This window comes from Neopsephotus bourkii, unplaced genomic scaffold (genome assembly GCF_033783945.1).
Source record: "Neopsephotus bourkii isolate Nb327-2 ecotype Australia unplaced genomic scaffold, CSIRO-AGI_Nbou_v1 NB_1328, whole genome shotgun sequence".
NCBI lineage: Eukaryota > Metazoa > Chordata > Aves > Psittaciformes > Psittacidae > Neopsephotus > Neopsephotus bourkii.
The window spans coordinates 5,780,265-5,807,407 of record NW_026901808.1 but is presented as its reverse complement, the minus strand read 5'-3'; the positions used below and the strand labels follow the sequence as shown (position 1 = coordinate 5,807,407).

Here is a 27,143-nt window from a genome sequence, read left to right as displayed (position 1 = left end):
GAAGAAATGTCTTATTCTTAAGGCAAATTATCTATTTTTTCACCTCTTCCTTAGCTCTACTTGTTAACGAGGGACTTACAATAATATCCACTGTCCCAGCTTCTGCGTTCCTAACATAGATTAATGCTGCTACATTAATGAATTGAAATATTCTATATCAGCAGTCTTCCTCTGTGACGCTCATTATCCAAATATGCTTCGAATAGCCAGGTTGCACAATTCTATTATTTGACATCACGAGTAAGTCTATGCAATGATTTTTTTTTTTTTTTCAGTATGATATTAGATGTGTATTTTTCCCCATAAACCTAAATTTGGAACCACAGTTATCTGACAGTGGGTGAAGCCCTGTTGCCCCACTAGGAATTGGAGTGCAGTGTTTTTTTAGGCTACTCTTTCAAAAATGTATGTATGTTGTCCTTTCAGCCATCATCTCCTAAGGTGATGTGCCACTACCATGTATGTGTCCCTGCCCTGACAATGCTGCTGGATTACAGCAGTCTTTTTCCACTGTCTTTCACTGACTCCTTTACCTTTAGACTATATAACATCAGTTCTAAGGTTTTTCTTAAAGGCTTCAATAAAGAAGTCATACACTATATATTTCTTCTCCCTTTTTTACCGCCTTTTCCATTCAACTGCCACATCCACTGTGCTGATCTACATATGTACGCAAGTTTGCTGGGCAAGATTGCTGCAGATTTAGGAGGTGTATCAAGGAGTGTAGTGTGACAGAGGAGGGCTTATTTTAGGAAGAATATTTGCATGCAGAAGAGACTTTTCATGTATGTGTCCACACACACGTGTTGATACAGAGTTTCTCTTTAGGCTGTTGTTTCATTATGAGCATGAGTCTTATCTGTTACCGCATGGGATTTTTATCTACTGTGCAAGGTAAAAATCCATGTGATGGTGTTGAGATCTGCAGAAGGCTAATGAAGGTTTTAATATAGATTTGTTGAAAAGTAACCTTATCGGTCATATTAGAATCTCGCGTATCTGTTACATAAACCCAAGTGGCAGCTTGTTTCCTTCAAATTTGGCATGGAGAAGGCTATTTGATACTTCTGTTTTTATGATCTTCAGTTCCGAACCACTACATTAATAGTGATTGATTCAGGGTATCACATAGAGGTTGCTGCTGCAGATGGCATGAAATGATTAATCAAGGCAGGAAGGGTAGGATATTACTTAATATAAAAAGAACATTATGTTTGTTTTGGGATGAAAGCAAGAGAGTCAGACTGTATTTTACTTATTTATATAAACAAAAATGCTACATATGGCAGAACTAGTTGAGGTTCGACATCCGAATGTTCATCCTGTTTCAGTCTCCCCATGCATTTAATCATGCATTCATCCTCATGAATTTGAGATTGCAGTGAAGTGCTGTGTGAGTTGATTGTGTTCTTCTGTAATTCAGGAATTGGAGGACTGTGACTTTCTGCAATGAACAATTTAATACCTAGGCCATGCCTGATGATGTTTATGCAACGTCTTCTTTAAAGTGTCCAATTCCACAGCTTCCTTAGGTGTTGAAACATTTGTGTTTCGACATCTGCCTGTTGAAAACCTCCCTTAAATTTCCTCAAGGCAAAGTATGCTTAGAGGGTTGTTTTTTTTCTTTCCATTTTACGTTCATTACAGAGTACAATTACTTCTCATAATTTCCTACTAGATTTTAAGAAACCCTTTTCATGTTGTCACCTTCATCCAACTTTTCAATTTCTAACAAAATTCTTTCAAATTCTCCAGGTATCTTAAATTCTTTTCATTGTTTATTATTACCCCTATTGTGTATAATGTCATCTCTACCTTTCTTAAAACATGCTCTTGAACACTTCAAGAAACTTAAGTGTTACCAAGAGAAAATAGTATTTTTTATGTTGGTTTTTTGGTTTGGTTTTTTTTTTTCCAGATCAGTTAGGTGAATATATCAGAATACGGTTTCTTTTTTGAACTGTTTTATATTACTGCATTATATTATTCAACAATATTAGGGTCTTTATTTGCTCTGAATCTTTCCTGTAACTGCTGCTTTTTCAGGTAATCTTCAATTTCTGTTTCTGTGTTTGATTTTCTAAGCATTTTTAACCTTACATTGCATTAGGAAGATTCTTCTTGTATATTTAATGTATTCCTCTTCATGAATTGCCATATATCTCGTAGCTCTTTATTCTGTAGATTATCATCCCACAATACTCATCTAGGTAGTTGTCTGAGTTTGTTGAAGTCTTGTCTCTTTATCCTCTGTCTCTTTATCCTTGTTTTAACTGCTGTCGTACCTTCCTTTCCTCAAAATAAAAGTAATTTCTTGATCTTTCACTCAAAAGATTGGTTTTCTTCAAGAATTTTCAGTTAATTTCTCCTAAAAATTCAGAAAGAAATCTAACTGGTCTTGGCATCTTCTACAATAAGATTTTTTTCTAACCTGCTGCAAGATATTCAGGAATTGTGCCTCCCATCATATTGTTTTATATGTATGAGCCTATATAATTAAAATTTAAAATAATTTTTCTATGCTTCCTGTGTTTTGTGAAGTAAGTGCCATATGTAAATAAGAACTGACTATAATAGTGCATCTATAGACAGAGAATATAAAAGTTCTTCTGCTATAAGTGCCACCTAAGAGAAACTCATAAATATCATTCATTTAAAAAAACAAAAATGAAGAAAATTTAAAGGTTTATAATTAGTTTCTGCAGATAGTGAAGCAAAACTGGTCACAAGAAAAAAACACCCAGTATGATTATGAAGATTAAGGATACCTTTTTATAAAATGACCCATTATATAGTCATGATTCTTACACTTGTGTATTCACTGAGTCTGGAGTTTTCCAAAGATTAATTTTACAATATTGGTATACAAGTGTAACTTTATGGGAAGAAACTGCAGAATTTGTCCATTTAATAGAATAAGTAATGTAACTAAGCCTGCATAACTGAATGGATTTAAAAAAAATAACTTGGTATTATTGACTAAAATGTGACAGTTGCTAAATGCTGCTTAGTTGGGAATTCTGTGCTTTATAATTGCATTATTAGTTATGTGCAAAAGAACACAATCTGTACTGACCAAAAGAACCTGGAGTGAAAGCTGCAGATGTACTTTTTTAATAATTCCAAGTTCATTTAAATGGATTTTTTAACAAGAAATAATCTGGTTTATTTACAGAAATTTTTATGAAGCCACCTCTCTGCAGGCCATGAGTTGCATAATGCAGACTGTCCACATGGTATTCTCAAGCCTACTTGTAGCCAGGAAAAACAATAACCTCAATGTGTTCTGTTGCAAACCTAGTCTGTATATGCTATTTTATTTGAAAACAAAACCAAAGAGAAACCCAAAACCCTCTAAGGCAATACTTTGTCTATAATAAATTTCTCTGTAAGAAGTATATTTATAAAATTCTGCTTGTTTTTTTTTCAATTAAGAAACTGAGAGAAACTATTAACATTTATTTCTCACATCAGAGAACGAAAAATGTTTGATGTCAGCTAAAGTGTGATTTAACTCAAGTACATTGTCTCTATTCTTCCCTTTTTCAGCCTTTGTGAATGCAAAATTTACATCTAAATTTATTAAGAAACTCTGTTACAAACTGTTAAACACACTAGGGCTATAGACAACCCCTAAGGTTTCTTTACCTGTTGATTGCATGTAGGATCAGGAGGTTTTGTTTGTTTGGGATGTTTTTCTGAAAATTCAATTTATTTAGATGATAACAAAAGAAATGAAAATGCATTCAGTATAGGAATGAACTGTGCCATAAATAATTTTATTATTATTAAACCATCTGTAGAATGTATTATATCTATAGATCTATATATATGCAAAGTTTTTCGTAGGCAATCCTGATATTTCAGGTGCAGTTTGGCAAGAAGTACAGTGAGCAAGAATGCACTGATTGCTAACTGTGAAGGACGTTCTCTATTACGTGGTTGTGCATAAGACTTGGTCTTTCAGCCATGCTAGGGCATTTGCCAGTTGCTGACAGCAGGCATCATCACTGCCTGCTTGCATTAGTGCTGGAACATCTTACCTGCAAGCAGACGCAAGGTCAGGTTGCCCTGAACACAGTCATGTATGGCAGTGCTGAGTTGCTGAGTTTCCATTGTTATATGATAATTACTTTTTTTTTCCCCAACAAAAAGGATAGGGAGCCAAACTTGAAACATTTTCATCCCTCAATCTCTCTCTTCTAAGGTGATCTGAAGATACAATTCCATTCCCAGGTCAGTCTCCAAGAAGCAGCATGTGAGCATGAACAGAAGTCCCTTCTGTTGAGCTGGCATACCCCTTTTTTAAGCTCATGAAATCATTTGCATTTAGAATTTTCATGTTCCTGCAAAGATTGGGCCACTAAGAAACCAGGCATGAACTTTGTGTAACTGATTATTCCAGAGGGAAAGATTTCCTGTAAATGTGTTCTGCTGGGAATGAGAATTTCCAGTGGCACTTCCCTTTCCCCCATCCTTTTACCTTTTCTAATACAGGTATTTGGCATTTGCATCCAGCTAGTATCAGCTACTCTTTTGCATGCTGTACAGGAACTGGAATAATGGAAGTGAAAATAGAAGGAGTAGCTATACAAATAGTTAGTACACTATTTTCAAGGACTTTGCATGAGGAAAAAAGACAGAAAACCTGATTAAAATTAGTGTTTGCAGTATTCATTGTAATATTAAATATTCCTTTAAATCTGTAGCTGGTAGTTGTAATATTTCTTCCATGGGTCTTGTAAGGCCAAAGGAAAAAAAAATGCTTAGTGTCACAATATGAACCATAAATATCTCTCTAATTAGTCTGGTCCTTTCCAACTGCTGAGCTGCCTCCAAATGTTGTTTTGACTATCTAAAGAAACGCCTAAAATGCTTTTAATCCTGAGTACAGTGGGAATTACTTTGTCAAGTCCTTTGTCTGGTTCCTGATATGGGCCACCAAATTTACAAGGAACATGAATAAAAAAAAAATTACTCTTCAGGGAATGCTAAATAGCTTAGGGAAAGGAGGAATTTAATTGTTTTTCATTTCAACAAAGAAACTTTGTTATTAACATAACTAAGAAAGGAAACAGACTGAGTGAATAGAACGCAGGTAGACAAGGTAAAATATTCAACAGCTGAATTATTAAAAAGATGACAGTGTAACTTCTTCATCTGAAGACTAGGAGTCAGGGTGAGTGGCTAGAAAATCACCTGATCCATGCTGAGTGCTTTACCTTTTTTCCGAGGTGAGGTAGGGTAAGGTGGTCTGGTGGGAACAGCACTTTGGTTGGAAATCACAGGAGAAGCAACCCATGCATCAGCATCCTTTGATCCAGAGCTACAGCCACAAATCTGCAGCACTGAAGACTATTTGAGTACTTTGGGATTTTCTGGATAAAATCCCTTTCTGCCTTCAAGCAGGAGAGCTAAGCATACAGCAACTGCATTACACTCTGTCAGAGACACCGTATTAGTCTAAATGTCTTAAGGCATTATTTATATTAGTAAAGTTACATGGGGCCGAAACATGGGCTTGGACACTGTCCTGCAATCATTTATATGTATTAACTGTTAGTTAAAGCTGAGAAGTTTTCAGCCTCTGCCAACTGGCACACTCCCAGATAAGGTTTTAGGACTCTTCCTGGGGCAGCAAGCGTAAGAGGGAAGGAGCAATGGCTTACCTTCAGTGCATATATGTGGGCTCTGATGCCACAGTTGCTTTTGAGGCTGGAGCATGGATCAAGGCACAGTTTATGGTAGGGTTGACACAGTCAAATTGACTCTCAGACGTCAAACACATCATTGTGAAGTCTTAGTGGTGTTTTTGAAAGCACAGCTTTTCTCTTTCTTAACACTGCTCGAGACTAATGCTGTAATAAGCTAATAAACCAGAGCTGATTTATATCTGCATCTGGAAAATACTGAGATTAAAAACTTTATTTGTGGAGACAGTCCAGTACAGAGGGCAGAGCTCCCTCATTATGCAGTATTCCTACATTAGGTCTAAACTAGATAAAAACGCAAATGGTCACGTAATCAGTGGTCCATCTATCTAACTGTAATCAGTTTAGCAGAGGTGGATTAGTAGATACCAGCAAGGTACTTATAGCTTTATACTTTTAGCCATACAACAGAAGAGGAAGGGGCACCACGTTATCCCTTTTGTGTGTAGGGAGTGAGTTGCTGTAGTTCCACAAGGTGGCACTAGGAAGATGTAGAACAGTGTAACTGAATTTGTAGGGTTTTTAGTTCTGTGAGTGTTAATTCTGAATTTTTTCAGTATGTGAACCAGAATGGTGTTTTCAACCTCTGCACTAGAAAATATCTCCACTTTAATGCAGTTATGTCTTCGTTGTGAGGAAAAAAAAAGAAGGTAAGCAAGACCACTATCTTAATTTCTGGAATACTTTCAGTTCTCAAAACATATTTCAGGGATTTGTGGCATTCACTTTAAAATCTCATTCAGTGACCATTCACCTTTCCTTGTGTGCATATGCTATGAAGACTTCAGGTACAATCCTCAGGTTTTAGTTTTTATAGAGTAATTGCATATAACTTATAAGTGTTCTTGGATCTGTTCTCCTGGTATCTTGAGATGTGGTTTTGGGCCCACATTATCATTACAGAATCATGTCCAAAGCAAGTGAGATTCTTCAATAATCTCTTAACATGTAATAATTTTTTGGGCTTTTTTATTTTGCGATACAAGTATTAACATTAGTTCGTAATGTGAGCTAATTTTTGGTGTCATTATTTCCTTTCTTTATTAAACTATAATTACACAGAGTATAATTAGGCTATGAATTCATAAGTTAGCATTGCAGCTTGAAGTTTGAATTGTAGTGAATGAAAGATATTAATGATAGAGAAGACTCCATACATACATGGAAAGCCTGAGCAAAATAATTAACTGTGAATAAATGTCTAGAAAAGTAGTTCCAAGGACTTGGACTGTTAAGCTCAGTTAAAGCATTTTTCCCTTTATGTCAAGGATACTACTTGCATAGTTAAATGCCTTGCTGAATCAGAGCATAGGAGGAATCAATTATGGAAACACTCAAGCAGGTATTTTATCAAACATATTAATACTTTCTTTAAGTCCTTATAAATTCAGAGAAGTCCAGCCTGAAATTATCTTTGCATCTAAATATTTGAGAGCTAAATTCTCATTGGTTTCTATATGGGTTTTTCTCCTCCAGTACATACAAGAGCAGGGTGGAGGCTGGAGAAATGTCCACAATTATCCATAGTGTTTAATTGTTCACAGACCCAACAGTATGGTTCTTGGCCTGTGGCAATTGACTCTTTTGAACTATGTCTGGGCTCAGTTCAGGGGGTAACATGAGCCAGGGCCTCTTCTCAAAAGATTTTATAACAAAATATAATGCTACAAGGCTTGGGGAAGAGTGCCTGGAAATCTGCTTAGCGGAAAAGGACTTGGGGGTGCTGACTGATGGTCATTGAACATGAGCAGCTGGTGCCCAGGCAGCCAAGAAAGCAAATGGCATCCTGGCCTGTGTCACCAATAGTGTGGCCAGCAAGGCCAGGGCAGTGATCATCCCCCTGTACTGGTGAGGCTGCACCTCTAATCCTGTATTCAGTTCTGGGCCCTTCGCTGTAAGAGAGACATTGAGGTGCTGGAGCAGGACCAGAGAAGGGCAAAAAAGCTGGTGAAGGGCCTGGAGCACGTAATTTAGCTGTAAAGATGTGAGCCATGCTGTGCTACTTGACCTCATGGCCTGAGAAACAAAATGGGTTATGTCCCGTTTTATTTACTGCATAAAGATAGCCTCAAGTTTCACTCCAACACATTGCTGTGTTGCGCCTGCTGTTAAACACAGAACCATTTCTCTTGTTCCTGTGCTTCTCAGGGAAAAAAGAACTGCTTTACCTTTATAGATAAAATCCAAATGGTTCAGAACTACATCCCTTGAGGTCTTGAATTCAGTAGCTCATCATGACAGGTTATGGACCAAAATTTAAGTGAAACTGCATTTTGTGCTTCCTTGTGGCTAATCCCAGTGGTTTGCTAATGAGTATGTAGGGTTTTCAGATCGTCCTCTGAAGTTCAGTTCTCAGTTCAAATACATCATAAATGCTTTCTGGTCTTAGTTAGTTCACAGCAGAATCCAAAATCATCTTCAGATTTCTGCCACAGATGTAAAGACAGTAAGGCAAAAAGTGCATTCACAGTTTTAACTGTGGCAGCTTGAAAACCATGTAACAGTTCCCTGATCTGTGGCAGAAAAGCAGTAAACTGGTTAAATGGTTTGAAAGCTGTATGTACAAGGGATTTAGAAGACGGAGTGCATAATAGAATATAGAAAAGCACTTTTATGACTTTATTCAGCAAAATAGGCTTTGTATATTGCCCTATTTCAGGATTATACCTATTAAGTGTAAACTTCAAACAATCATCACATCTGATAATCTATAAACACAGCGCTGGGAAAAATAATTTCCTAGATCATGCTGAAACTACTGATTTATTTATCCTTTTCTATTACAGCTTCTCTTGGTGGATAGTAAAAGCAATTATCTGTGAATCTTTACTTGCAGTTACAAAGGCTTGATTAAAATACTCTGAAGTCATACTGTTATCATGAAAAGTGAAGTTCCATGATGAGATCAGGTTTTGATTCAGTTTCTTGTGGTCAGACACTCCTGCTATTTTTACATGATAGACATAAAATTATGGGATCCATCTTGCTTATATCTACTTGTGTAAATTCATTGTGTAGCTCTCTTGATATCTGACAGAGACATCTATATCCCAGAAAGTCAGTTTATCTCCTCCTAAACAGAGAAATGAAAAGATACACATAACTGGTTATTGTGAGCTCTCTCCTCCAGCAACATAGAATTCAAGACATAATTTATCTGTCAAAAAAGATGCGTGTTCATCCACTCTGAACTGCTTGCAGAGTGGTTGGCTCCTCAAACTTTCATAGGTTTACAATTACTGCTTACACATATTGGGAGTGTTCTAATTTACAAGTGTGATTTGGTGCTTAGTTACCACTTCCAATTAACATCACTCAAGCTGTTAATTTTCTGTAATATTCATAACATGATAAACTCAAAGGAAGAGTCTAATTTAATCTTTGTATTATACCAATAGCAAAATGAAGAAATAGGATAAGTAAAAAGCAACTGAGGTCAGTAGGGAAAGCAACCTTTTAATGGGAAGCTCTTAATTTCTCACTTGTCTTGACTGCCAGTGTCCCCTAATATCTGTAGCAGTCAGAATCCTTCTATTCACCTTGGGTTTTATGAGCTTTTTCTGGTAGGGAGAAATACAAAATAAAAATAAAATTCATTATATAATAAGGCAGTTTTCTTCAATACAGTACTACTTCCTCTATTTTCTGTAGCTCTCTTTTTTTGTCTACCACTTCCTCAGACTAGGACTTGGATATTTGCTTGTTTTCCTTCGATGTCCTTCATAGAATCCTAGGAGGAGTCAGGATGCAAGGGGCCTACTGAGGTCTCTAGTCCCATGCCAGGAATAAGATCAGCTTTATCTAGTATGGTCTTTAAAACCCCAAAGGAGTCAGGATTTACAATCTCTGGGCAGCCTGTGCTGCCTGCCTGACTGTCCTTACATTCATTCTACACTTGTTTTGCTTGTTATTAAGTACATTGCTCTACAATTGACAGGAAATGAATAATACAAAGAATAAAAGTTTTTGTGTTTTCTCTCCAAGATTAGTTTCAGAGTGAGAAAAGTACAGATAATTAGCTACCCATTACCAGCACATGATATATTCCTGACAGAACTAACACAGCTCTGGGCTTGAACTCTGTGGTCGAAATTAGGACTTTCATACTGCAGAACAGTTTTGAGACTGTATGTGACTGGGCTGGCAGAGCAGTCTGTTGCTCATCTCTTGTTCTCCATTCTAGGGGGATGAGTTTCTAGAGTACTTCACTTCCATTAGATCCATTGAAAATCAGAATGACAGATTTTTTTCTGACTGTTCCATTGTTTTCTTATTGATTTGCTTCTTTATGAAAAGGATAAATGGATCTCCCGTTTATGGAGGCAAGGCTGCACTTTCCTGGGAACAAGTTTGAGGGACATAAATGTGGGTCCTCTAGTGCAGATGGTTGAGAACAAGAGTCATATCCAAAGGACCCAGGAACCTGTAGTTTGTGCTGAACCTAACAGGCTGCAGAGAAGCACGGAGAAGAAATAAACAGGCTTTGGTGGTGATGAAAAACAACTTTTTGGGATCAAAGAGTACTTGGCAGTTTGCTTCAACTTGGAAATCAACCTCGTTGGTAACCAAACTTAAAAGGAAGGACAAGCAAAGGGAGAGGTGCTCATATCCAGTGTCTCTGATGTAGTTGCTCCAAGTGTTCTCAGTCATATATTTCCTATTAGATGTAATTAAATCAGTATTTTTTAGTTTAAAAACCCTTTGTCTTCTTTGGCATGATATCTATAAGGAAAAGGTATAGACAGATGGGTCTCAGTCCTTTGGCTGACTCTGGGTCCTGTCACAGAAAATGTTAGCACAGAACATGTTTTTTTGCTAAAATTGGCTTGTTTAATTTAACTTGCTGACTCATTTTTCCAGCTGGTCTGTCATTCTACTCAATACCAGATGAGGCAATAGGAAAAAGAAAAGTCTTTTGAATGTTCCACCCTCTTGCCAAACCATGTAACAATTAAAACCTCCAATTTTCATTGCAGTTCTTTATCTCTGTTAATTATCCAAGGAACAGTAAATCAGATATATTGTCCTCTGCTTGTTGTCAATAATTGAAATTCTAAATTCTTTATAGATTTGTTGCAGATTTAACATGCTGATTCTCTTCCCTAAATTACATACAATCTCACAACTTGAATCCAATGCAGTGTTTCATTTTTTACGTTTGAGATCAAATGCTAGACACTCCAGTCTAATTGACTTGTCTTTTATACACACACACTAGCAAATCCACATGACTGTGTTTTAACTTAGTTACTTTTAATCCAGAAGGGACATCAGGTCATTCAACTATCTAACTAAAGGCTTTTAGTGGGATTTTCTTATTGCACCATAATTTTTGAGAAGAATGTATTTTGAATCAAGTGTGCAGTGGTCACTAGACTAGACTCCCTGCTAGCAGTGGTGAGTGCAAAATGAAGAACAGAAATGTAGTAGGCAGGGACCTTGTGAACTGAGAGATACCAACAGAAAATAATATTGTGATATTCAGCTTAGAAAAAATAAATAGTAGTTACATAGAAACAGAAAGATCCATTAAAAGAGTTATAGCTGACATTTTGTAAAAGAGGTCGAGAACAAACAGGGGATGGTAAATGTAACTTGAATTTATGATTGTGATACAGTATTAAAAAAGTAAATGAGATGTAGGCAGATCAGGTGAAGTCATGTTCACACTATGAATACTGATATTTTCAAGATAATAGAAGGCTTTTCATGTCTCTGGCCATATAAACTGTGAGAACAAAATCTTATCACGTATACAGTCATTCCTTACCACTCTGTGTAACTAGAAGTATTAATTGGCTTGACTCATTATTGAGAAACAACCCTGTATGGGATAGTTTTATCAGTTTTAAAAAAAAACTTCAGATTTTCTCTGTATTTTAAGAAAAATCAAACACCTGAATCAGCATTCAGTGCAGCAGAGTAGTTGCTTTAATCCTGCTTTTAACTGTAGAAAAAAGGGCTTGGATGAATAAAGCAAACCAAAACATGCTGTTAATTAAAAATGACATGTAGCACAAAACTTTATTCACCCTTCTTGCATATTGGGGTTAAAAGTAATAAAGTTTCACCATTTGCTAGTTGCTGATTGATGATGTGGAGCTATTCCTGCAGCTCTTGGTTAACACATGCACTCTGATTATGCCACATTTTTGTTGGTTATTTGACAAATGAAGGTATAGTTAGTAATTGCACATGCTAAATAATGTGATGAGAGTTTCTATAAATAATAATTAAAAAAAAAAAGAAAAATGGTCAGTAGTTTACAAGGAGTCTGAAGTTTTATATTATGAGTGTTGTTTAAAGACAACATTGCCTTGTTACTCAGTCATAAACTGCATGCAAATCAACTGTGTTATGTTTTAAACCTAGTCATCAAATTTCATAGAAAGGAATTCAGTCATGATCTGTGATTTGTAAAGTGAACTGGTAACGTTAAAGATCCATAAAGGAAGAGATGCCTGAAACAGAAAAGCAATCTGGTCCTTGGGCATTCCTGCTGAGGGACAGGATAACAGTGAACAGCTTATTAAAACTGTTGTGAAATTATCATTCCCATCTTTCACGAAATGCTCAGCTTTGGAGCAAAATATTTATTCAGCCAAAAGCTGAAACATAATATTGGTATTTTTTTCTGTGTATTGTGGGATTTTTAATATTTATACAGCAATACAAGGGTTTATTTTTATTTTTTTCAAATAAAATAACTTTCATGGAAAATAATTTTAACCGAAAAGCCTGTTTTCAGTGCAAAACTTGAACAGAATTTGGTAAATTCTTCTGAAGCAGTGACTCACCTCAGTTGCTGAGATTGACTGGAGTTGCATTGTCTAAACAGAGTTACGCTTATAATACACATAGCTGTAATGAATATCAAAAGGTTAAAGTTACATATCTGAAGCTTAACCTTCTATGAAATTTTGTTGAACTAACATTGATTTTACATGAAAAAGACTGAAAGTCTGAGCAAAATGAGTATTTTTCTGTGATACCTGAACATTTTATATTTTTTTTTTTTATTCCTGAAATTATTTCCTGCTTTGAACTGCTTTGATTTCTACTGCCATGCATATTTCATTTTAATTCATTGGTAAGCATCTAATATTGATAGGAGACTATATCAACTAACTTAACAAAACCTGAAAAGGTATAATTACCACCTTAAGGGAAAAACAACCACACCTGTTTCATGGATGGTAACCAATTTAAGAGCTTTGAAGTATGAAAGACGTATGAAAGAACATTCTTCTTGAGTTCTTCTTCATGGACCGATTAATAAGAATGCATAAGCTATCATAATAACAGTGTATCTATTACGATGAAAAAAAAATGGAAACTTCACAGTTGTCTTTTTTCTGTTCAGATGTATGAAAAACCTAAGTATCATTAACTGGAGAGTCACAGCTAGTTAATGACATGTAATTAAGTTATATGCATTGGTTTCTACCTTGCATAGGTACGTGTGTTCACATTTTCTGTTGGTCAGCATAATTATGACAAAGGACCTATACAGTGGATGGCCTGTGAAAATAAAGGTACTGTGTTTTTCTTTCAGACTATGCTGGAGCTTCGGATAGGTGATATCTTTATTATTCTCTAAAAATTACAGATTTTTTTTCCCAGACTGCTTTTTTAGCTTTATTGTATTTTTTAATAAAAAGTTTAATGAAATAATGTGCAGATGGATATATAAACAGATATAAAAAATAAGCCTGCATATGTATTTCCTATTTATTTAAAACTTTATATTGTAAGAAAAAAATCACAGTATTCTTCATGATAATAAGATGTTATGGTTCAGTTCTGAGAAATCTTGTAATAGTCATCTATGAAAAGATGAAACTGATGACAGATAAGAAATTAAGCAAAGCTGGTTTATATTAAGAGGTCTGGACAAAGGGATTTTTTGTTTGTTTGGTTGGCTGCTTGGGTTTCTTTCTGTTTTTCTCCAAAACTTACAAGGGACCAGATGACATGATTTATTTTTTCCCTTTTTGATGAAAATATCAAAACGATTCTTGTTGTGATTTCTCAGCTTCTAAGATCATCTTACAGGTTTTAATTTTATCCTGAAACTATATTTTAATTTAGAAAAAAAAATTTAAAAAGGTGAAAGGAAGTAAATTTTTTTCTCCTAAAATTTCTGCTTGAAAAATGTCATCAGAAACATTAAAAAGAGAGTGTGAGGAAGAGGTGTCTCAAATACGTTACACCACATCTGTGGAACAAGAGGTAAAGGATACATGCAAAACAGAGAAATTATCGAACAGTATTGTCAATATTTTAAACAGAGCAATTTCCAGGCCTGACTGAAAATGTGGAAGTACTTTACAAACCAGTGAAAAGCAAGAGGTGAGAGGTGGGATAGTTTACAAGGGATCTTGAAAATTTAGACTGTAGGGCAGGAGATTAAGATATAGTTCTCAAGCATGAAATTAACATAAGAGAAAGGTAGAGGTACAGAAAAAAATCATATAGAGTGTATCCTGTAGGAACAGCATATGTACTGTAGCCTCATGAACCCCTCTGCGTGCTGGAAAGTTATGCAGAAGATACTACAGCTTCATGAAGAGTGGATTCTATTGTCAGATAATTACAGAAAATCAATGAGGGGTTTCTTGAACAGGGATTTTTTTTGTCTCACATCTTTGTATTGCTGAATACTACGTGCATGTGAACTCCATTGTTTTAAAACAAATGAGGACCGGCTGGTTTAAAGCATAACCACCCACCTATGTCATCTTTGTCATCTTATTGAGGCAAAATGATCATAATCTCCTGTCCAAAATTGATGTGATTATTTGTTTGAACATCCAAATAAGCAAAGTTTTGTTTTTCCTTAATTAAAATCTTTATTATCAAGTTGCACATTGTTTACAGCAGTAAATGAGAAGCCTCAAGACTCTTACTTCTCCAGTCCTCCACACTTCCCTTCCAATTTGATTTACCTGGTCTGAAGCTGGATCTCAGTACCTGTCCTTACTCTTATTTGGTGCATATGGACAATATTTTTAATTCAAACAAATAAGTGATAGACTTAGTGCTGAATAAAAATATTTCTGGTGTTTAGTTAGAAGAAATACGCGTTAGATTTTTTCATTCTTTCCACAAAGTACCTGATCTTTTTATAGTATGAGTACTGTTGTGGCAGACTGTAGCTATATTTGCATTTCTGTATGTGTTCAGCATATAATTATGTTGTCGCCACAGCGTATTAAAACGACCATTAAATATACTTGCACATGAGAGTAACTGGGGATTCAGGAATATAAATTCAGCATGTTATCTCAGCTTTAAATAAAACAAACAAAAGAAACACATCTCAACTTAAAAGTAACTAGCTTGGCTTATACAGTGTGGTGACCCACCATATGTGGCCACATGTGGTGGCATCTACTAGAAAATTACTCCTTATTTTCTATAGACATTAAATTAGAAATTACCAGATTAATTAAATTACTCAAAATTAAGATACTATATATTATAGTAAGATGGATTTATTTCTATTCAAAATTTTAGGTTATTATTATGAAATTCCATCCATTGGAGCCATAAGAATAAACACCCAGGTAAGTATGTTGGTCAAATCCGGTTGCAGTTATAATACAAAGAAGCAGAGTAACTCCTGTTTTTTAAATCTGTTGCAATTTGCCTCTGTATACACCACATTAAGAACGGGAGGGGGAAAAAGGCTTTCTTGTACATGTGAGGGGATTATTCTCTTAAGTTATTCTCATTTATTTTCTTTTTTAGTGGTTGCATTGAGCCAAATTAAGATGTGATCCCTGTTTCCTTGGATAGCTGGCCCACAGTAGCTTGCATGCATACTAGCCACACTATCATGCTCTATAGCAGACTGACCTTGTGCACACAACAGCATTTGAAGTGATGTGTGTCCTGCAGACCCCTGCACAAGTACTATGCTTTGAACTCAGTTTTCCTCCTGGCCTTACATGGTCACTCTTTGACCTTAAGACATAGCAGCACTTTGTTATAAAGTTCTATAAACCTAGTAATTTTTTATAGTGTGTCTAGACGTTCATAGTCTGTCTCCTGGCATACTTGCTTGGCTTCTCCACATAATGTAGAGAAGGCTTTAACGACACAGCCCTGCTAGAGCATCTGAATTCAGCTGGGCAGAAGCAGTGACCTGGTACAATAAGATTGATTCCTGGGCTGATCCAATCAGTCTGGGAGAAACAGAGCTTTTTTTTTCCATCAAAAAGGATGCAGGAACCTTTTAAGCAGATGTGTGTAGATAATTAAGGGCACAGGACTCGGGCATTATATGATGTGATACAAACCGACAGGGTAGTTGTTTGAAAGTCCATGTATTCACATGTCCGGAAAACCAGGGAAGTGCCACAGCAGTTCTTTGTCCTTCCAAGGCCAGGCATGACATTTTTTGGCAGGAAATGAGAGTCCTCTTTTTGGCTTCCACAACAGATCTTTAATTCTTTGAAACTCTTCCAGATAGTGTCTGGCAAGAAATATCCCTAATGTGATCAGACAAATAGGGAAGGTTGAAGACTGAAACAAGTTTGATGGCATCCACTCACAAATCAGACTACAAGTCTGACATCTCTTAAGGTCACCAGCTTTAGCTGTACTCCCAGACTCAAGGAAATCAGGGACCATGAGGTTTTATGATTCTGATTTTTTTGTTTCATTGAAAGTTATGCAAGTTATCACTGTAGGAGCTTAACGTAACCAGCCGTTAAACCATTCACTCTCCATTGCCCACTCTCTTACTGGTTGAAGGTTCTGCGGTGTGCATGTAATTTCATTATGTCATTAGCAATTAATTTGGGGAAAAAAATAGTTGGAATTCTCACATTGTGGAAAGAGAACAGTGGTTATGGATGTGCAAGATCCATGTAACTGAGGCTGTGACAGAGGAATTACCTTGGCAGTAGATACTAAAAACTGAAGACTGAACTGTTGGGTAGTACAGTTTTAAAGAAGTCATTAAATACTACTCCTATATTGGTGGTGAATTTTTACCCTTTTTAATTTTTTTTACTTTTTAATTGGTTTTATGTCATTATTGTTTATTTTTTTATGCTATTTCTGGACTTTGATCTAATAACTGCCTTCTGATGAATTTATTACACTTTCTGGCAGGAATATCTGGATGTTTTGGGCAGACCAATGGTTTTAGCTGGAGAGAAGGCCAAACAAGTCCAATGGACAAATGTCTATCTGGATGCTCTGGTATGATCTGTGTTTACCTCTAGTAAAGTATGAATCTTAGCAGACCAGTAACTGTTTCATTTTCCACAGTCCTGAGGGCTAAATTTCCTACAGTTCCAAGCATCATATTCTTGCCTTTCAAGCACCTGTACAATTTCCTGAACTGCTGTTTCTAACATGCTGCTCATTACTCACACCTAGTATCCTCCTAAGCATCTTAAACGGTGGAAAGAAGAAAGCAATTTATCCTAGACATAGATCTTTAAGTGTACATCATTCTTGTCCTCAACTTAATAAAAGGAAAAGGAACCAAATAGTTTTCTAGCACTGTGCCTTTGCTGCAGCAGAGGTTATTTGCTATGTTACTGGTGAGGAGTTCTTACTTTTTAGTCTTACATCCCCCCCTCAAAAAGAGTATTCCAGGCAGAATGAAATCTGTCACTGTTACTGGGTGTTTGTACAGATTTTGAACTTGGATCTTTAAACTGTTATGGTTATTGTAATTACTTGCTTCCTCAAGGTAATGATTTTTTTTTCTTAATTGGGCAATGTATATAGTGGGGAAATAAACAAAAAGATATATGAAATTATTTCCTTACTGCCGAATTTATCACTTCAGTCTTGTAAAACAAACATATTAAGGAAACTACAAAATGCAAAGTGTTATTAGCAGCAATCTAATCTGTTGTTCTAGATAACCTTCTTTTGAGTAATTCTAACTGGGCAAAAATTACCACAAAATTGTCATCTGGAATCATGCATTTATCCAAGTTCACATGGTCATCTAATGCCATCTCAAAATCTGCTCCTTCCTGTCAGCCAGTTACTGAAATTTTTTTATCAACACATCATGAATGTGACTCAGAGGAACTAGTTTTTCTTGGAACTTCAATGGCCAGAAGTTCATTAACCATGTTTCCTTGGTTATTGTTGAGGTACTTACTGGAAACATAAAGGATGTTATGATGAAAGTTCATATATTCTGTACATATCCTGTTGTAAAGCCAAAGCTAAGTTTGTAACTGGAATACAAACATATCTCTTTAATGAAGTAAAACTTGTGGTAGCTGCGGATTTCTCTATGTCACTTTATATTTTTAGTGGGTTCATTCAGTCTTTCCTTCAAGCTTTTTTCCATTCACCTGTTATATATGTGCTTGTATGTATATAATTTTATTATAACATATTCATGATTATCATCTTCTCATTATTTTTTGAGTGGGAGAGGGTATTATCCCCCATACATACCCCTCCATTTTTCTATCTATCTCTTCAATGCTCCTTCTAAAAATACCGTTGCATATTTTCTTCTGATTTATCTCCATTTCCTGCTTCTCTTACAAGTCCATTCTCCTTTTCTTTGGCTTGCTTGTAACATTACTCGGATCTCATCACCTTTCGCTTAACAAACTTAAGTTCATGAAGAATGATTTAAAATTCAAAAAGGTGGAATTAGACTGGGCAAATGGAGAATGACTTTTATTAAAGTGAATTAATAAAGTATTTTATCTCTTTTTTTTTTTTTTTAAATGAAATGAAGGGAGAAAAGGATATGGTTGATTTAACATGGAAGTAGCAAAAATCGGGGGGGAGGGGGGGATTGAAATTTGAAATATACCCCAAACATTTGTATAAAAAAAACAAGGTAGGAGTCTCCCTTTATATTTAGACTGGAAGATAGTACTTTTCTGGCTATCTAAAGATGCTTTCCTGGATAGTATTTTGAGTTGTGACTGTTCATAAAGGAAAACCAAATTTCTTTTATCTTCCCAAATAAGTGTAACTCCTTGACTCAGTACCTGAAGAGACCATGTGATTTTGCAGAACTGATGAAGAACATTATTGCAAGCCATTGAAAAGAAGTGATAATATGAAAAGAAGTAGTTTTCCCTGATGGATGAACCTATTTGCTGTTTTTAAGTTTGATTTGGCTTTCTCCCCCCCCCCCTTTTTTTTTTCTTTTATTTTTTTCCCCTACTATCTGGAGTTTTTAGTATAGTGGGTACTATAGCTGTAAACATGTGTAGGGCTTTTAAAACTATTATATCCTACATTCTTGTACACCATCTACTTAAAAAAAAACCACAAATTATTACTCTCAGTAATGCATGCACATAAAAAAAACTGTAAGTTTCTATGAATAAAATCATAGAATCATAGAATCAATGAAGTATTTCAATGTTTTTACAAACTAGAAGTCAGTACTCTATTCTACTGTTTGGATACAGTAATCCCTTGATTGTTGTAATGTTTTATAGTTCAGTATTTGTTATTTAACTAAAAAGTCTTTTTCTCTCTTCTCTGTATGATCATTTCCTAGGAGCTGGGCCTTGTGATTACTGGAACGCTACCTGTCTTCAATCTAACAAAGGAACAAAATGGGAAAATAGTAAGCTCTTATTCAAAGCAAGCAAAAAAAAAAAACCAAAAACAAACAGTTATTTGACTTACATTTCATGCTAAACTCCTTGAATAATGTGTATTTCCATAGAGCTTTCTGCAGCTTACTTGTCTTGTACCTCAGAAACAAAGGGGTCATCTCTAGTTGCCCGATACGGAACTGGAAAATGCAGATTACCCTTTTTGTAATTCTGAGTTTCAGGGTATGATATCCCTTGATCTATTTCTGTGACCTGGTGGCAGTGGGAATGTGTTAAGTGCTCAATAGATGGGAAGTAGATTATTATATTAATCAGGCCTTGCCAAGAAAGGAATGCCTAGATAATTTTTTTACAAATCTTTGAAGCTGTGACAGGGCGAAGCTATTTCAGGATAAACAGCAATGATGTAGAGATTTAAACTAATTGATTGTAATGATAATAGAAAATAGCTGTGTGCTTAGATTAAAATCTAGGTATTAGACAAATACAATTGCCCATCCCTATTACTGTCAGGTATGGAATCAATTGATGTCCTCTTCACACAATAAAAATCCTGTTTTTTAAAAAATCACACCTAGAATAAGACTACTAGTGTGTAGTATAATACTGTACATTTGGTGTGGTACTCGTCTTCATCCAGGTCAACATATGCAGAAGTCTAGAGAAGAAAGTATTTGGTGTGGTTTTTCAGATATTACATAGACTCTGAATGAATAAATATAAATTTGATCACTACCAGTTATTTTATTTACTCTCAGAATAGTTCTCTTAGTTTCCCTTTAAAAACAACAACAACAAAAAGGGTTCATAGTCTTATCTACATAATAATGCTTGGGATTCACTGACTGTGGTTGCAAAGTGAGTAACTACTGAATATCAAAAGATGTCTTTCAGAGAAGTAGAACAGCCATGGTCTAATACAGAGAAATAAGAGAACTTGAATATGCTCAACCTGTATCTCTACCTGAACTTTAGGTTGCAGACTGCAAGATGCATCTTCCAATGCTTATTCTAAATTTATTTAATAAGGAGAAGGGATTCAGGTGATACTGTATAAAGGTCTAACTTCCTTTTCTGTAGTAGGAAAATAAATTACAAGTGAAGCAAATGTAGTGCCTGAGTCCTTGATTTCAAATGCTGATGATTGCTAGAGTCACTGAGTTTTTTGCCTTGTTGTTTGGTTGGTTTTGTTTTTTTCATTCATCATTATACCATAGCCAAAAGTATGTAATTGTTTTGGGATCTCACTTATTAATTGCCCAACCTATGCATGCAATAGTAGCTCTGTGTTGGTGCTAGTAATATAGTATCTACATTATTGGCAATATTAATGAATTGCTTTTGCTTTTACCTGTTTTGTTCTTACATTTATTGTTTATTCATCCAGAAAAGCATCCATATTCATTTTCATAAACAATTAGCATATTCTGTACTAAATTCTGAATGTATTGAATGTTATTTTGAATCACTTGGATAGTATTTAAAACATTTAGAATAGACACATACAAGCAATTTTTCAAGTGTATCTGTCAAACGAGATGAAAGCAAAATCAAAATTCACTTACTGTTGCAGTTATTCTGCATTGTAAATATGTCAGACATAGTCTAATGTTTTGGAATCTCACCAGAATCAGCTGATTCTTGGAGTGATGGGAGTTGATGTCTCTTTGGAGGACATAAAAAAACTGACACCCCGATTTACGGTAAGTTGCTTGCTTTGGTGGTTTGTTTTATCCATGATTTATGTATGATTTCTCTTAATGCTCTTTCATTAGTCATACAGCAATGACTGGATGTGTGTCAAAATACCAGCAGGCTTCTTTTCATATATTCTTTTCCATTGTTGTAGGTTTTCTGATGGTTTTCTCTCCAGCCATATATGTGTTTGTGTGTGAGTTGTCCATCAAGATGCATCTGTAAAGGCAACTTTTATGATGGAGGATATATTCCAAATAATTATTTTCCTGTAGCTTAAAGCACTGTTTTTCAGTTGAGTGCTTGGTTCTTACCACAGGTTTACAGTACACAGTCATTTCAGCTAATAATAATACTAGCATTTATATAGGACAGCTTGTTCTAGAAAAGTTCTTTAATATGCATTTCTCTCTGTAGCCTACTCAGTATGATTGATTTATATATGTAAACATCTATCCAGGGGATTTCAAAGAAAACAACCAGTACTGTGGAAAACAGCAGCTGAGGAAGCAAAGGAACATCATGAATTTGTCTGAAGGCAAATGCAGAGTCCTGCATTTAGAATGGAATAATCCCATGCCTCAGTACAAGCTGTGACAGACTGCCTCAAAAGGCAGGAAAGGGCCTGGGGGTCATGGTGGAGGACAATCTGAACATAAGTTAGCAGTGTGCCCTTGCATCAAAGAAGACCACCTGTGCAGTGGACACCTGCATCAGAAATACTGTGTCCAGGTTTGATCTCAGTATAATAAATAGACTGAGGTATTGGGCAGAGTCCAGTGTGGAGCCACTAAGTTGGCAAAGGGGGCTGGACTGCATGATGTATGAAAAGAAGCTGAGAGACATGGGTTTGTTCAGACTGAAGAAGAAACCTAATGGGTTACCTAATGGGAGTTATAGAGAAGATGGACCTTGACACTTCTTGAAGGTTTATACCAACAGACAAGAGGCAAACAACAGTGGTGGCAATGAAAATTCCAGCTGGGTATAGGAAAGAAAAATCTTTGTGAGGGTGATTAAATACGAGCAGGTTGTGGAATCACCGGTGGAGGTATTCAAAGACTCTTTGAAACCAAGTCCAGCTTCAAAGCTGGATCATATTTTGAAGTTAGCTTACAGTGAGCGATTGTACTCTGCAGGTGACCTCCAGAGGTTCTGTCAGCCAAAATTATTCCTCAAATTTATGATTATAGAAGAATAAGTATTAAGAAATTATCCTCTCTATGTTAATATCTCTTACAGTTCATGATGCTTGAGACAATGTTTTTTCTTCAATGTGGTCATTGCTTGAAAACTTAAAACCTTATAATGCTAAACTTCATTTCTTTCTTTCAGCTTTGTCCAAATGGATACTATTTTGCAATTGATCCTAATGGGTATGTGCTACTTCATCCAAATCTCCAACCAAAGGTATGAAACACGTTCTAATTTATTTCACTATAATAAGGGGACACTGTCAGAAATAACAGAAACTAAGATCTGCCAGAGAGCAGTAGTAAAGAATTCTCAGTTGTGGGGAAGTCAGGAAAATCTGTGGTGCATTTAATGGCTTCATCCAAATCCATTTAGTCAGGACAAAGGTCATCATTGGCTTGTATTAAGTTTGGTTATCCATAAAATGCAAAACATGTACATTTCACATTTTTATATAAGAAATAAGTAGTTTAATATACATATTAATATAAAGCCAACTAGTGGTAGCTGTAATATTGTTGTGAAGAACTTCTAGTGTGTTGAGATGCTCTTGAAGCAAACTGAAGAGTATACTAGTGCACATGCTTATTTTGTGATGCTTTCTCATTTCAGAAATTGAAACTTTCTTACTTGCAGAAATCAGGGGCAAATTCAATGTATTTTACTTGCATTTTCATATTTATTTATTTGCTTATTTTCTGTTTACCAGAGCTGAAACCTGAGCTGCAGGGTTGGGAATAGATCTAGCCAAGCACTACATCCCACAGTGTTAGATCTTTCAGTAGGTCAACTTGAAAAGTCTTTCATCCTTAAGAACTAAATCTTTATCTAAATATGATTAGGACAGTACTTTCCTCAAATTTCAGGAAAATTTAAACCCAAGACTTAAGTCTGCTTTTATATAAGTTAACTGTAGTCCTGACTTTGTGGTGACTCCTTCTTAAATAACTTGCGTTCCAGGCTTTGATGAAATATTTCAAAATGAATGGATGTTTTTGTTTTAGCGCAGGTATTCTCCATATCCAACAGTCATCTGTTTAGTCGAATATTTGATAATGCTTGTATTTTAAATAATTTCAGCATATTTTATTTCTTGAGTTGGTAGTGATCAAATGACACTTTATACCAAACAAGGTTAATAAATATAAATTGTATGTATTGTTTACAAGAATTAAGTTAGGAATAATAATGAACCAGTGTAAGTATTGAAGACCAAACAATATATCCAAGTTACTCAGTTATCAGTATTAAAATTGCTCATTAAGATGGTCTGAGCAATGTATGTCTAAGATAAATGCAAGCTGTCAATAGACAGGCACATGAAGGTAGTAAGGATTAAAAACTTTGGTGGCACTCTACTGTTATTTTTTAGTACTCAGTACACTTTAGAGAAACTTCTGAAGTAATGGAAGCCTGTGTCTGTTGCCTTTAGTCATGGAAATACTGCTTTTTGTAAATTGGATGCATGGCCATTACTTTATTCCTCTCAGCTGTGTTCGTGCAGCAGAATAGTAGCAACTCATTGACCTCTAGGTCATGCAACTGTCTTCTCTTGACTCTTCACCAGAAAGTCGTATCATACCTACAAGAAGGATAACGCACCCCCTTTTCACTACTTCAACATTTTTAACTCTTAAAGGCAGAAAAACAAATTAAGAATTCATCTGCATACTTTAGTGATTCATTATATTTTTAAGCTTGGGGAAGTCAGCTTTGTAACTATTTGAATTAATTTCCTGGTGAAGTAATGAATATGTTTGATATCTTTTGCCAAGTGTGTAACAAAAGAAGAAAGGAAAAAAAATGCTTCTGAAGAAGAGAACAAATAACATGATCTTAACTGTCGCTGAAATATCTCTTTTGACCCATTATAAAAAACAGAAGAAAAAAAAAGGAAAAAGGAATTTGTAATTTAGTCTTCATAATTTAGAAGAACTTCTGGATATATGCATAACATTTTCATGTATTAAAAAAAAAAGTTTTGATGATGACTTGATGAATTGTTTGAGCCAAATATATGCATCATTGCTGACCAAATCATTTCTTCATTAGAGATTATTAGAAATTCACATGATGGCAAATAGCCTATTTTTAATTCCTTTTCCTTATATACAAATGAAGCTACCTTTTTGCTAACAGAAGGACTAGAAATTATGTAACTAATATAATTCAATATAAAATATAACATCATATATAAAATATCAAATATAAAATTATAAAATATAAAAGCAATGTAGTATTCTCATTTTAGGCACAATCTTGTGAGGAACGGATGGATATGGATCCTGTTCGTCTCAAATATGTTACTATACTGCTGCGTAAACTCATGTAACACTGAAGAATAAAGACCCTTTGTTAGAGAGTGAAAAACTTGGTTCATCCCAACTAAATAATCTGAAATGGGTTATTAGGATACTAATTATCATGGTTTCTTTGTATATTTTTCTAACCTAAAAGGATATGGAAGTCCAGAGATGGTTTCAGATACTGTTCAAATGTGTGATTTAGATTATGTTTAAAAATATATAAGTGATGTTTTGTGTTGTAGAATAATGTCTAAATGTGTTATTAAGGCTATGAATTATTATTGTTGTTATTAACAGTTACAAAGACTAGACTTTTTCACTCCCAGTTTGGTTGGGGTGGTGCATGCTATTCAGACTGATACAAGAACTGCGTTTTAAAACTAAGGTACACTACAAAGACAGATATATTTAGAACTCATGGACTTTCTTTAACATGTCATATTAATTTTAGTTGAACCTTCTAGTAGCTGTTAACTTATTAACAAACAACCCTCTTAACCCTCTTTGCCAGCAGTTTTTTGATAGATGTAGACTAAAACATAAGTACGTCTTTACCTTTGACAAGGTGAGGGCGTATTATACTTTCAGTGATCCCTTCTTCTGAATGTCTTCTGCTTGCTTTCTGAAAATCTGTTACCTCAAATCACAACTGGTTCAACACAGCTATTGTTTTGAGAAATCGTCTTGCAGTAATATCTCACAAAAAGAAGCCCCCTAGAAATTTAGAACTTGTAAAGTTCTTTACCCAACTGAGAAAATTTAACAAAAGGCAGATTCAAAAGCATATTAAAATCATTAAGAACTTTCCCATCCTGTTCTTATTTGCACATGAAAAATATGTCAAAGCATAACACAGGAAACCCTTTTTTTGAAAATTTAAGTTTAATACAGTTTTAAACTGCTTAGAATTCCATTTTCAAGTTTATGTAGTTGGTTACATTACATTTTAAACAAGTGCTTAATGTTATGCTTTACTGCCAGTTTTCTTTGTGTGTCTGTGTGTATGTCCATCTATTTTTCCCATTGCCCTAGAAGGGAACAGGCAGATAGTCCACTAAATAAACAGTCACTGGAATGAGTGTGTTAAGCATATATTAACACGTTTGGTCTTAATTAGATAAGATCTGGACATACTAAATAATTAAATTACTGAATCTGTTCTAAAGATTAACATCATTTTCTTCATTTTCATTATGGTTCTGATCTATTTAATGGTAGTTCCAGGTGCCTGCAGTAGGGTCCAGTTATGGTTTATGGTTTTGAAAGAAATGTAAGAGGACGAGCTCTCTGTTAACTTAATTCAGATAGTTTAGCATATATATGGTTATTGTTTCTCTAGACAAAACCTGGGTGTAATTGTGACAGAGAGCTCTTGACTGCGGAATGAGGGCTAATCTCTGTTTCCAGTAAATGTGCCCTGGAGAGTATAGATGTTGAGGGAGGATTTCCATTCTGTAAGTTGGCTGTTTACTAATAGTGTAAAAATATAAATTACTGCTTTTTTGTTACTTCAGCAAATTGGTGTGGGCATACCAAAAGTTAAATTGAGAAAAAGGAGACCCAATGTACAGGTAACTTTGGATGGAGGTGATAAGTGCATTAGAATGCATAGACCTGGAAATACAAATAGAAAGCTTCTGTCCTGCTTACTAGGAAAAATCTAACTAGAGAACTGTTTACTGCGACAAACAGCTTCCAAAGCATGAAGCTTGCATCCTTCCTTGTTTAAATAATGGAAAACATGTTATTGGCTGTAGTGAAGGGTATTCCATTAAATTATGGTGCTTTACTAATAGGTGCTAATTAGAGACGTGCTGTAAAAATTTTTCTTCAGATTTTGAAATTAATTTGTAGACTGGAAATAAAAAAAAGAGACTGCTTGTTCTGGCTTTGCTTGCATAAACCCAAACTTAAGAGAAGATCCTTGTGACTTTGTTGCCAAGTTTTATTGTACTGTGTGTGCTGTATGACATTACATACAGAATTTGAATGAGGTGTTCCTTTTAATTCTGGGGAAGCCAGAGAAAGGCACATGTTTTATCTGCTACTTACATCAGGTTTCTTGGTTTAGCAGAACCTAACTCCAGAGAATTAACTGCCATTAACCTGGATTGGGAAAAGGAAATTAGTAATGTTTATGTAATGTAATCCCTGAGCAGAAAACACTTAATGAAAATTTAAAAATCATTAAAGGAATAAATTAACTACAACTAGCAAAATAACAAAATTATGTACAACATATCATGGAGACATTCAAGGCCAGGCTGGATGTCATTCTAAGCAACCTGATCTAGTTAAAGATGTCCCTGCTTATTGCCGGCGGTTTGGACTAGATGACCTTTGAAGGTCCCTTCCAACCCAAACTATTCTGATTCTATGTGAATTTCTTACATGTACAGGTATATATAATGCAAAACTGGTGGCTTGCATGCCAACACTAGTAAAATATAGTGTAAAATCCTGATCTAATTCAAGTCAGTGATTTCATCAACAGTCAATTGCATTTATACCACATGTAGAAGGCCATCTCTGGGCTAGACATTTGTGTGCTGGAGAAAGCAGGACTGGCATATGAAAACCTCTGTGCACCCCTGGCTCCTCAGTGTGCTGTGATATGATTCGACTGGCGCTGGGTTTTCCTGGCTGTGCTGGCTGCCTGGAGA

General features: G+C 35.3%; 1 protein-coding gene across 1 annotated transcript in view; it reads left to right on the top strand.

Moving 5' to 3' along the window:
- Positions 1 to 27,143, top strand: part of CACNA2D1 (calcium voltage-gated channel auxiliary subunit alpha2delta 1) — a gene marked incomplete at its 5' end in the record, with an annotated part of 176,474 nt that overhangs the window by 105,237 nt on the left and 44,094 nt on the right. The window contains 7 exons of the mRNA XM_061366389.1: positions 13,168 to 13,246; positions 15,231 to 15,280; positions 16,836 to 16,925; positions 19,225 to 19,293; positions 20,914 to 20,988; positions 22,316 to 22,390; positions 25,995 to 26,051. Of these exons, the coding sequence (XP_061222373.1) occupies positions 13,168 to 13,246; positions 15,231 to 15,280; positions 16,836 to 16,925; positions 19,225 to 19,293; positions 20,914 to 20,988; positions 22,316 to 22,390; positions 25,995 to 26,051 (495 nt within the window). The remainder of the gene's footprint in view (positions 1 to 13,167; positions 13,247 to 15,230; positions 15,281 to 16,835; positions 16,926 to 19,224; positions 19,294 to 20,913; positions 20,989 to 22,315; positions 22,391 to 25,994; positions 26,052 to 27,143) is intronic.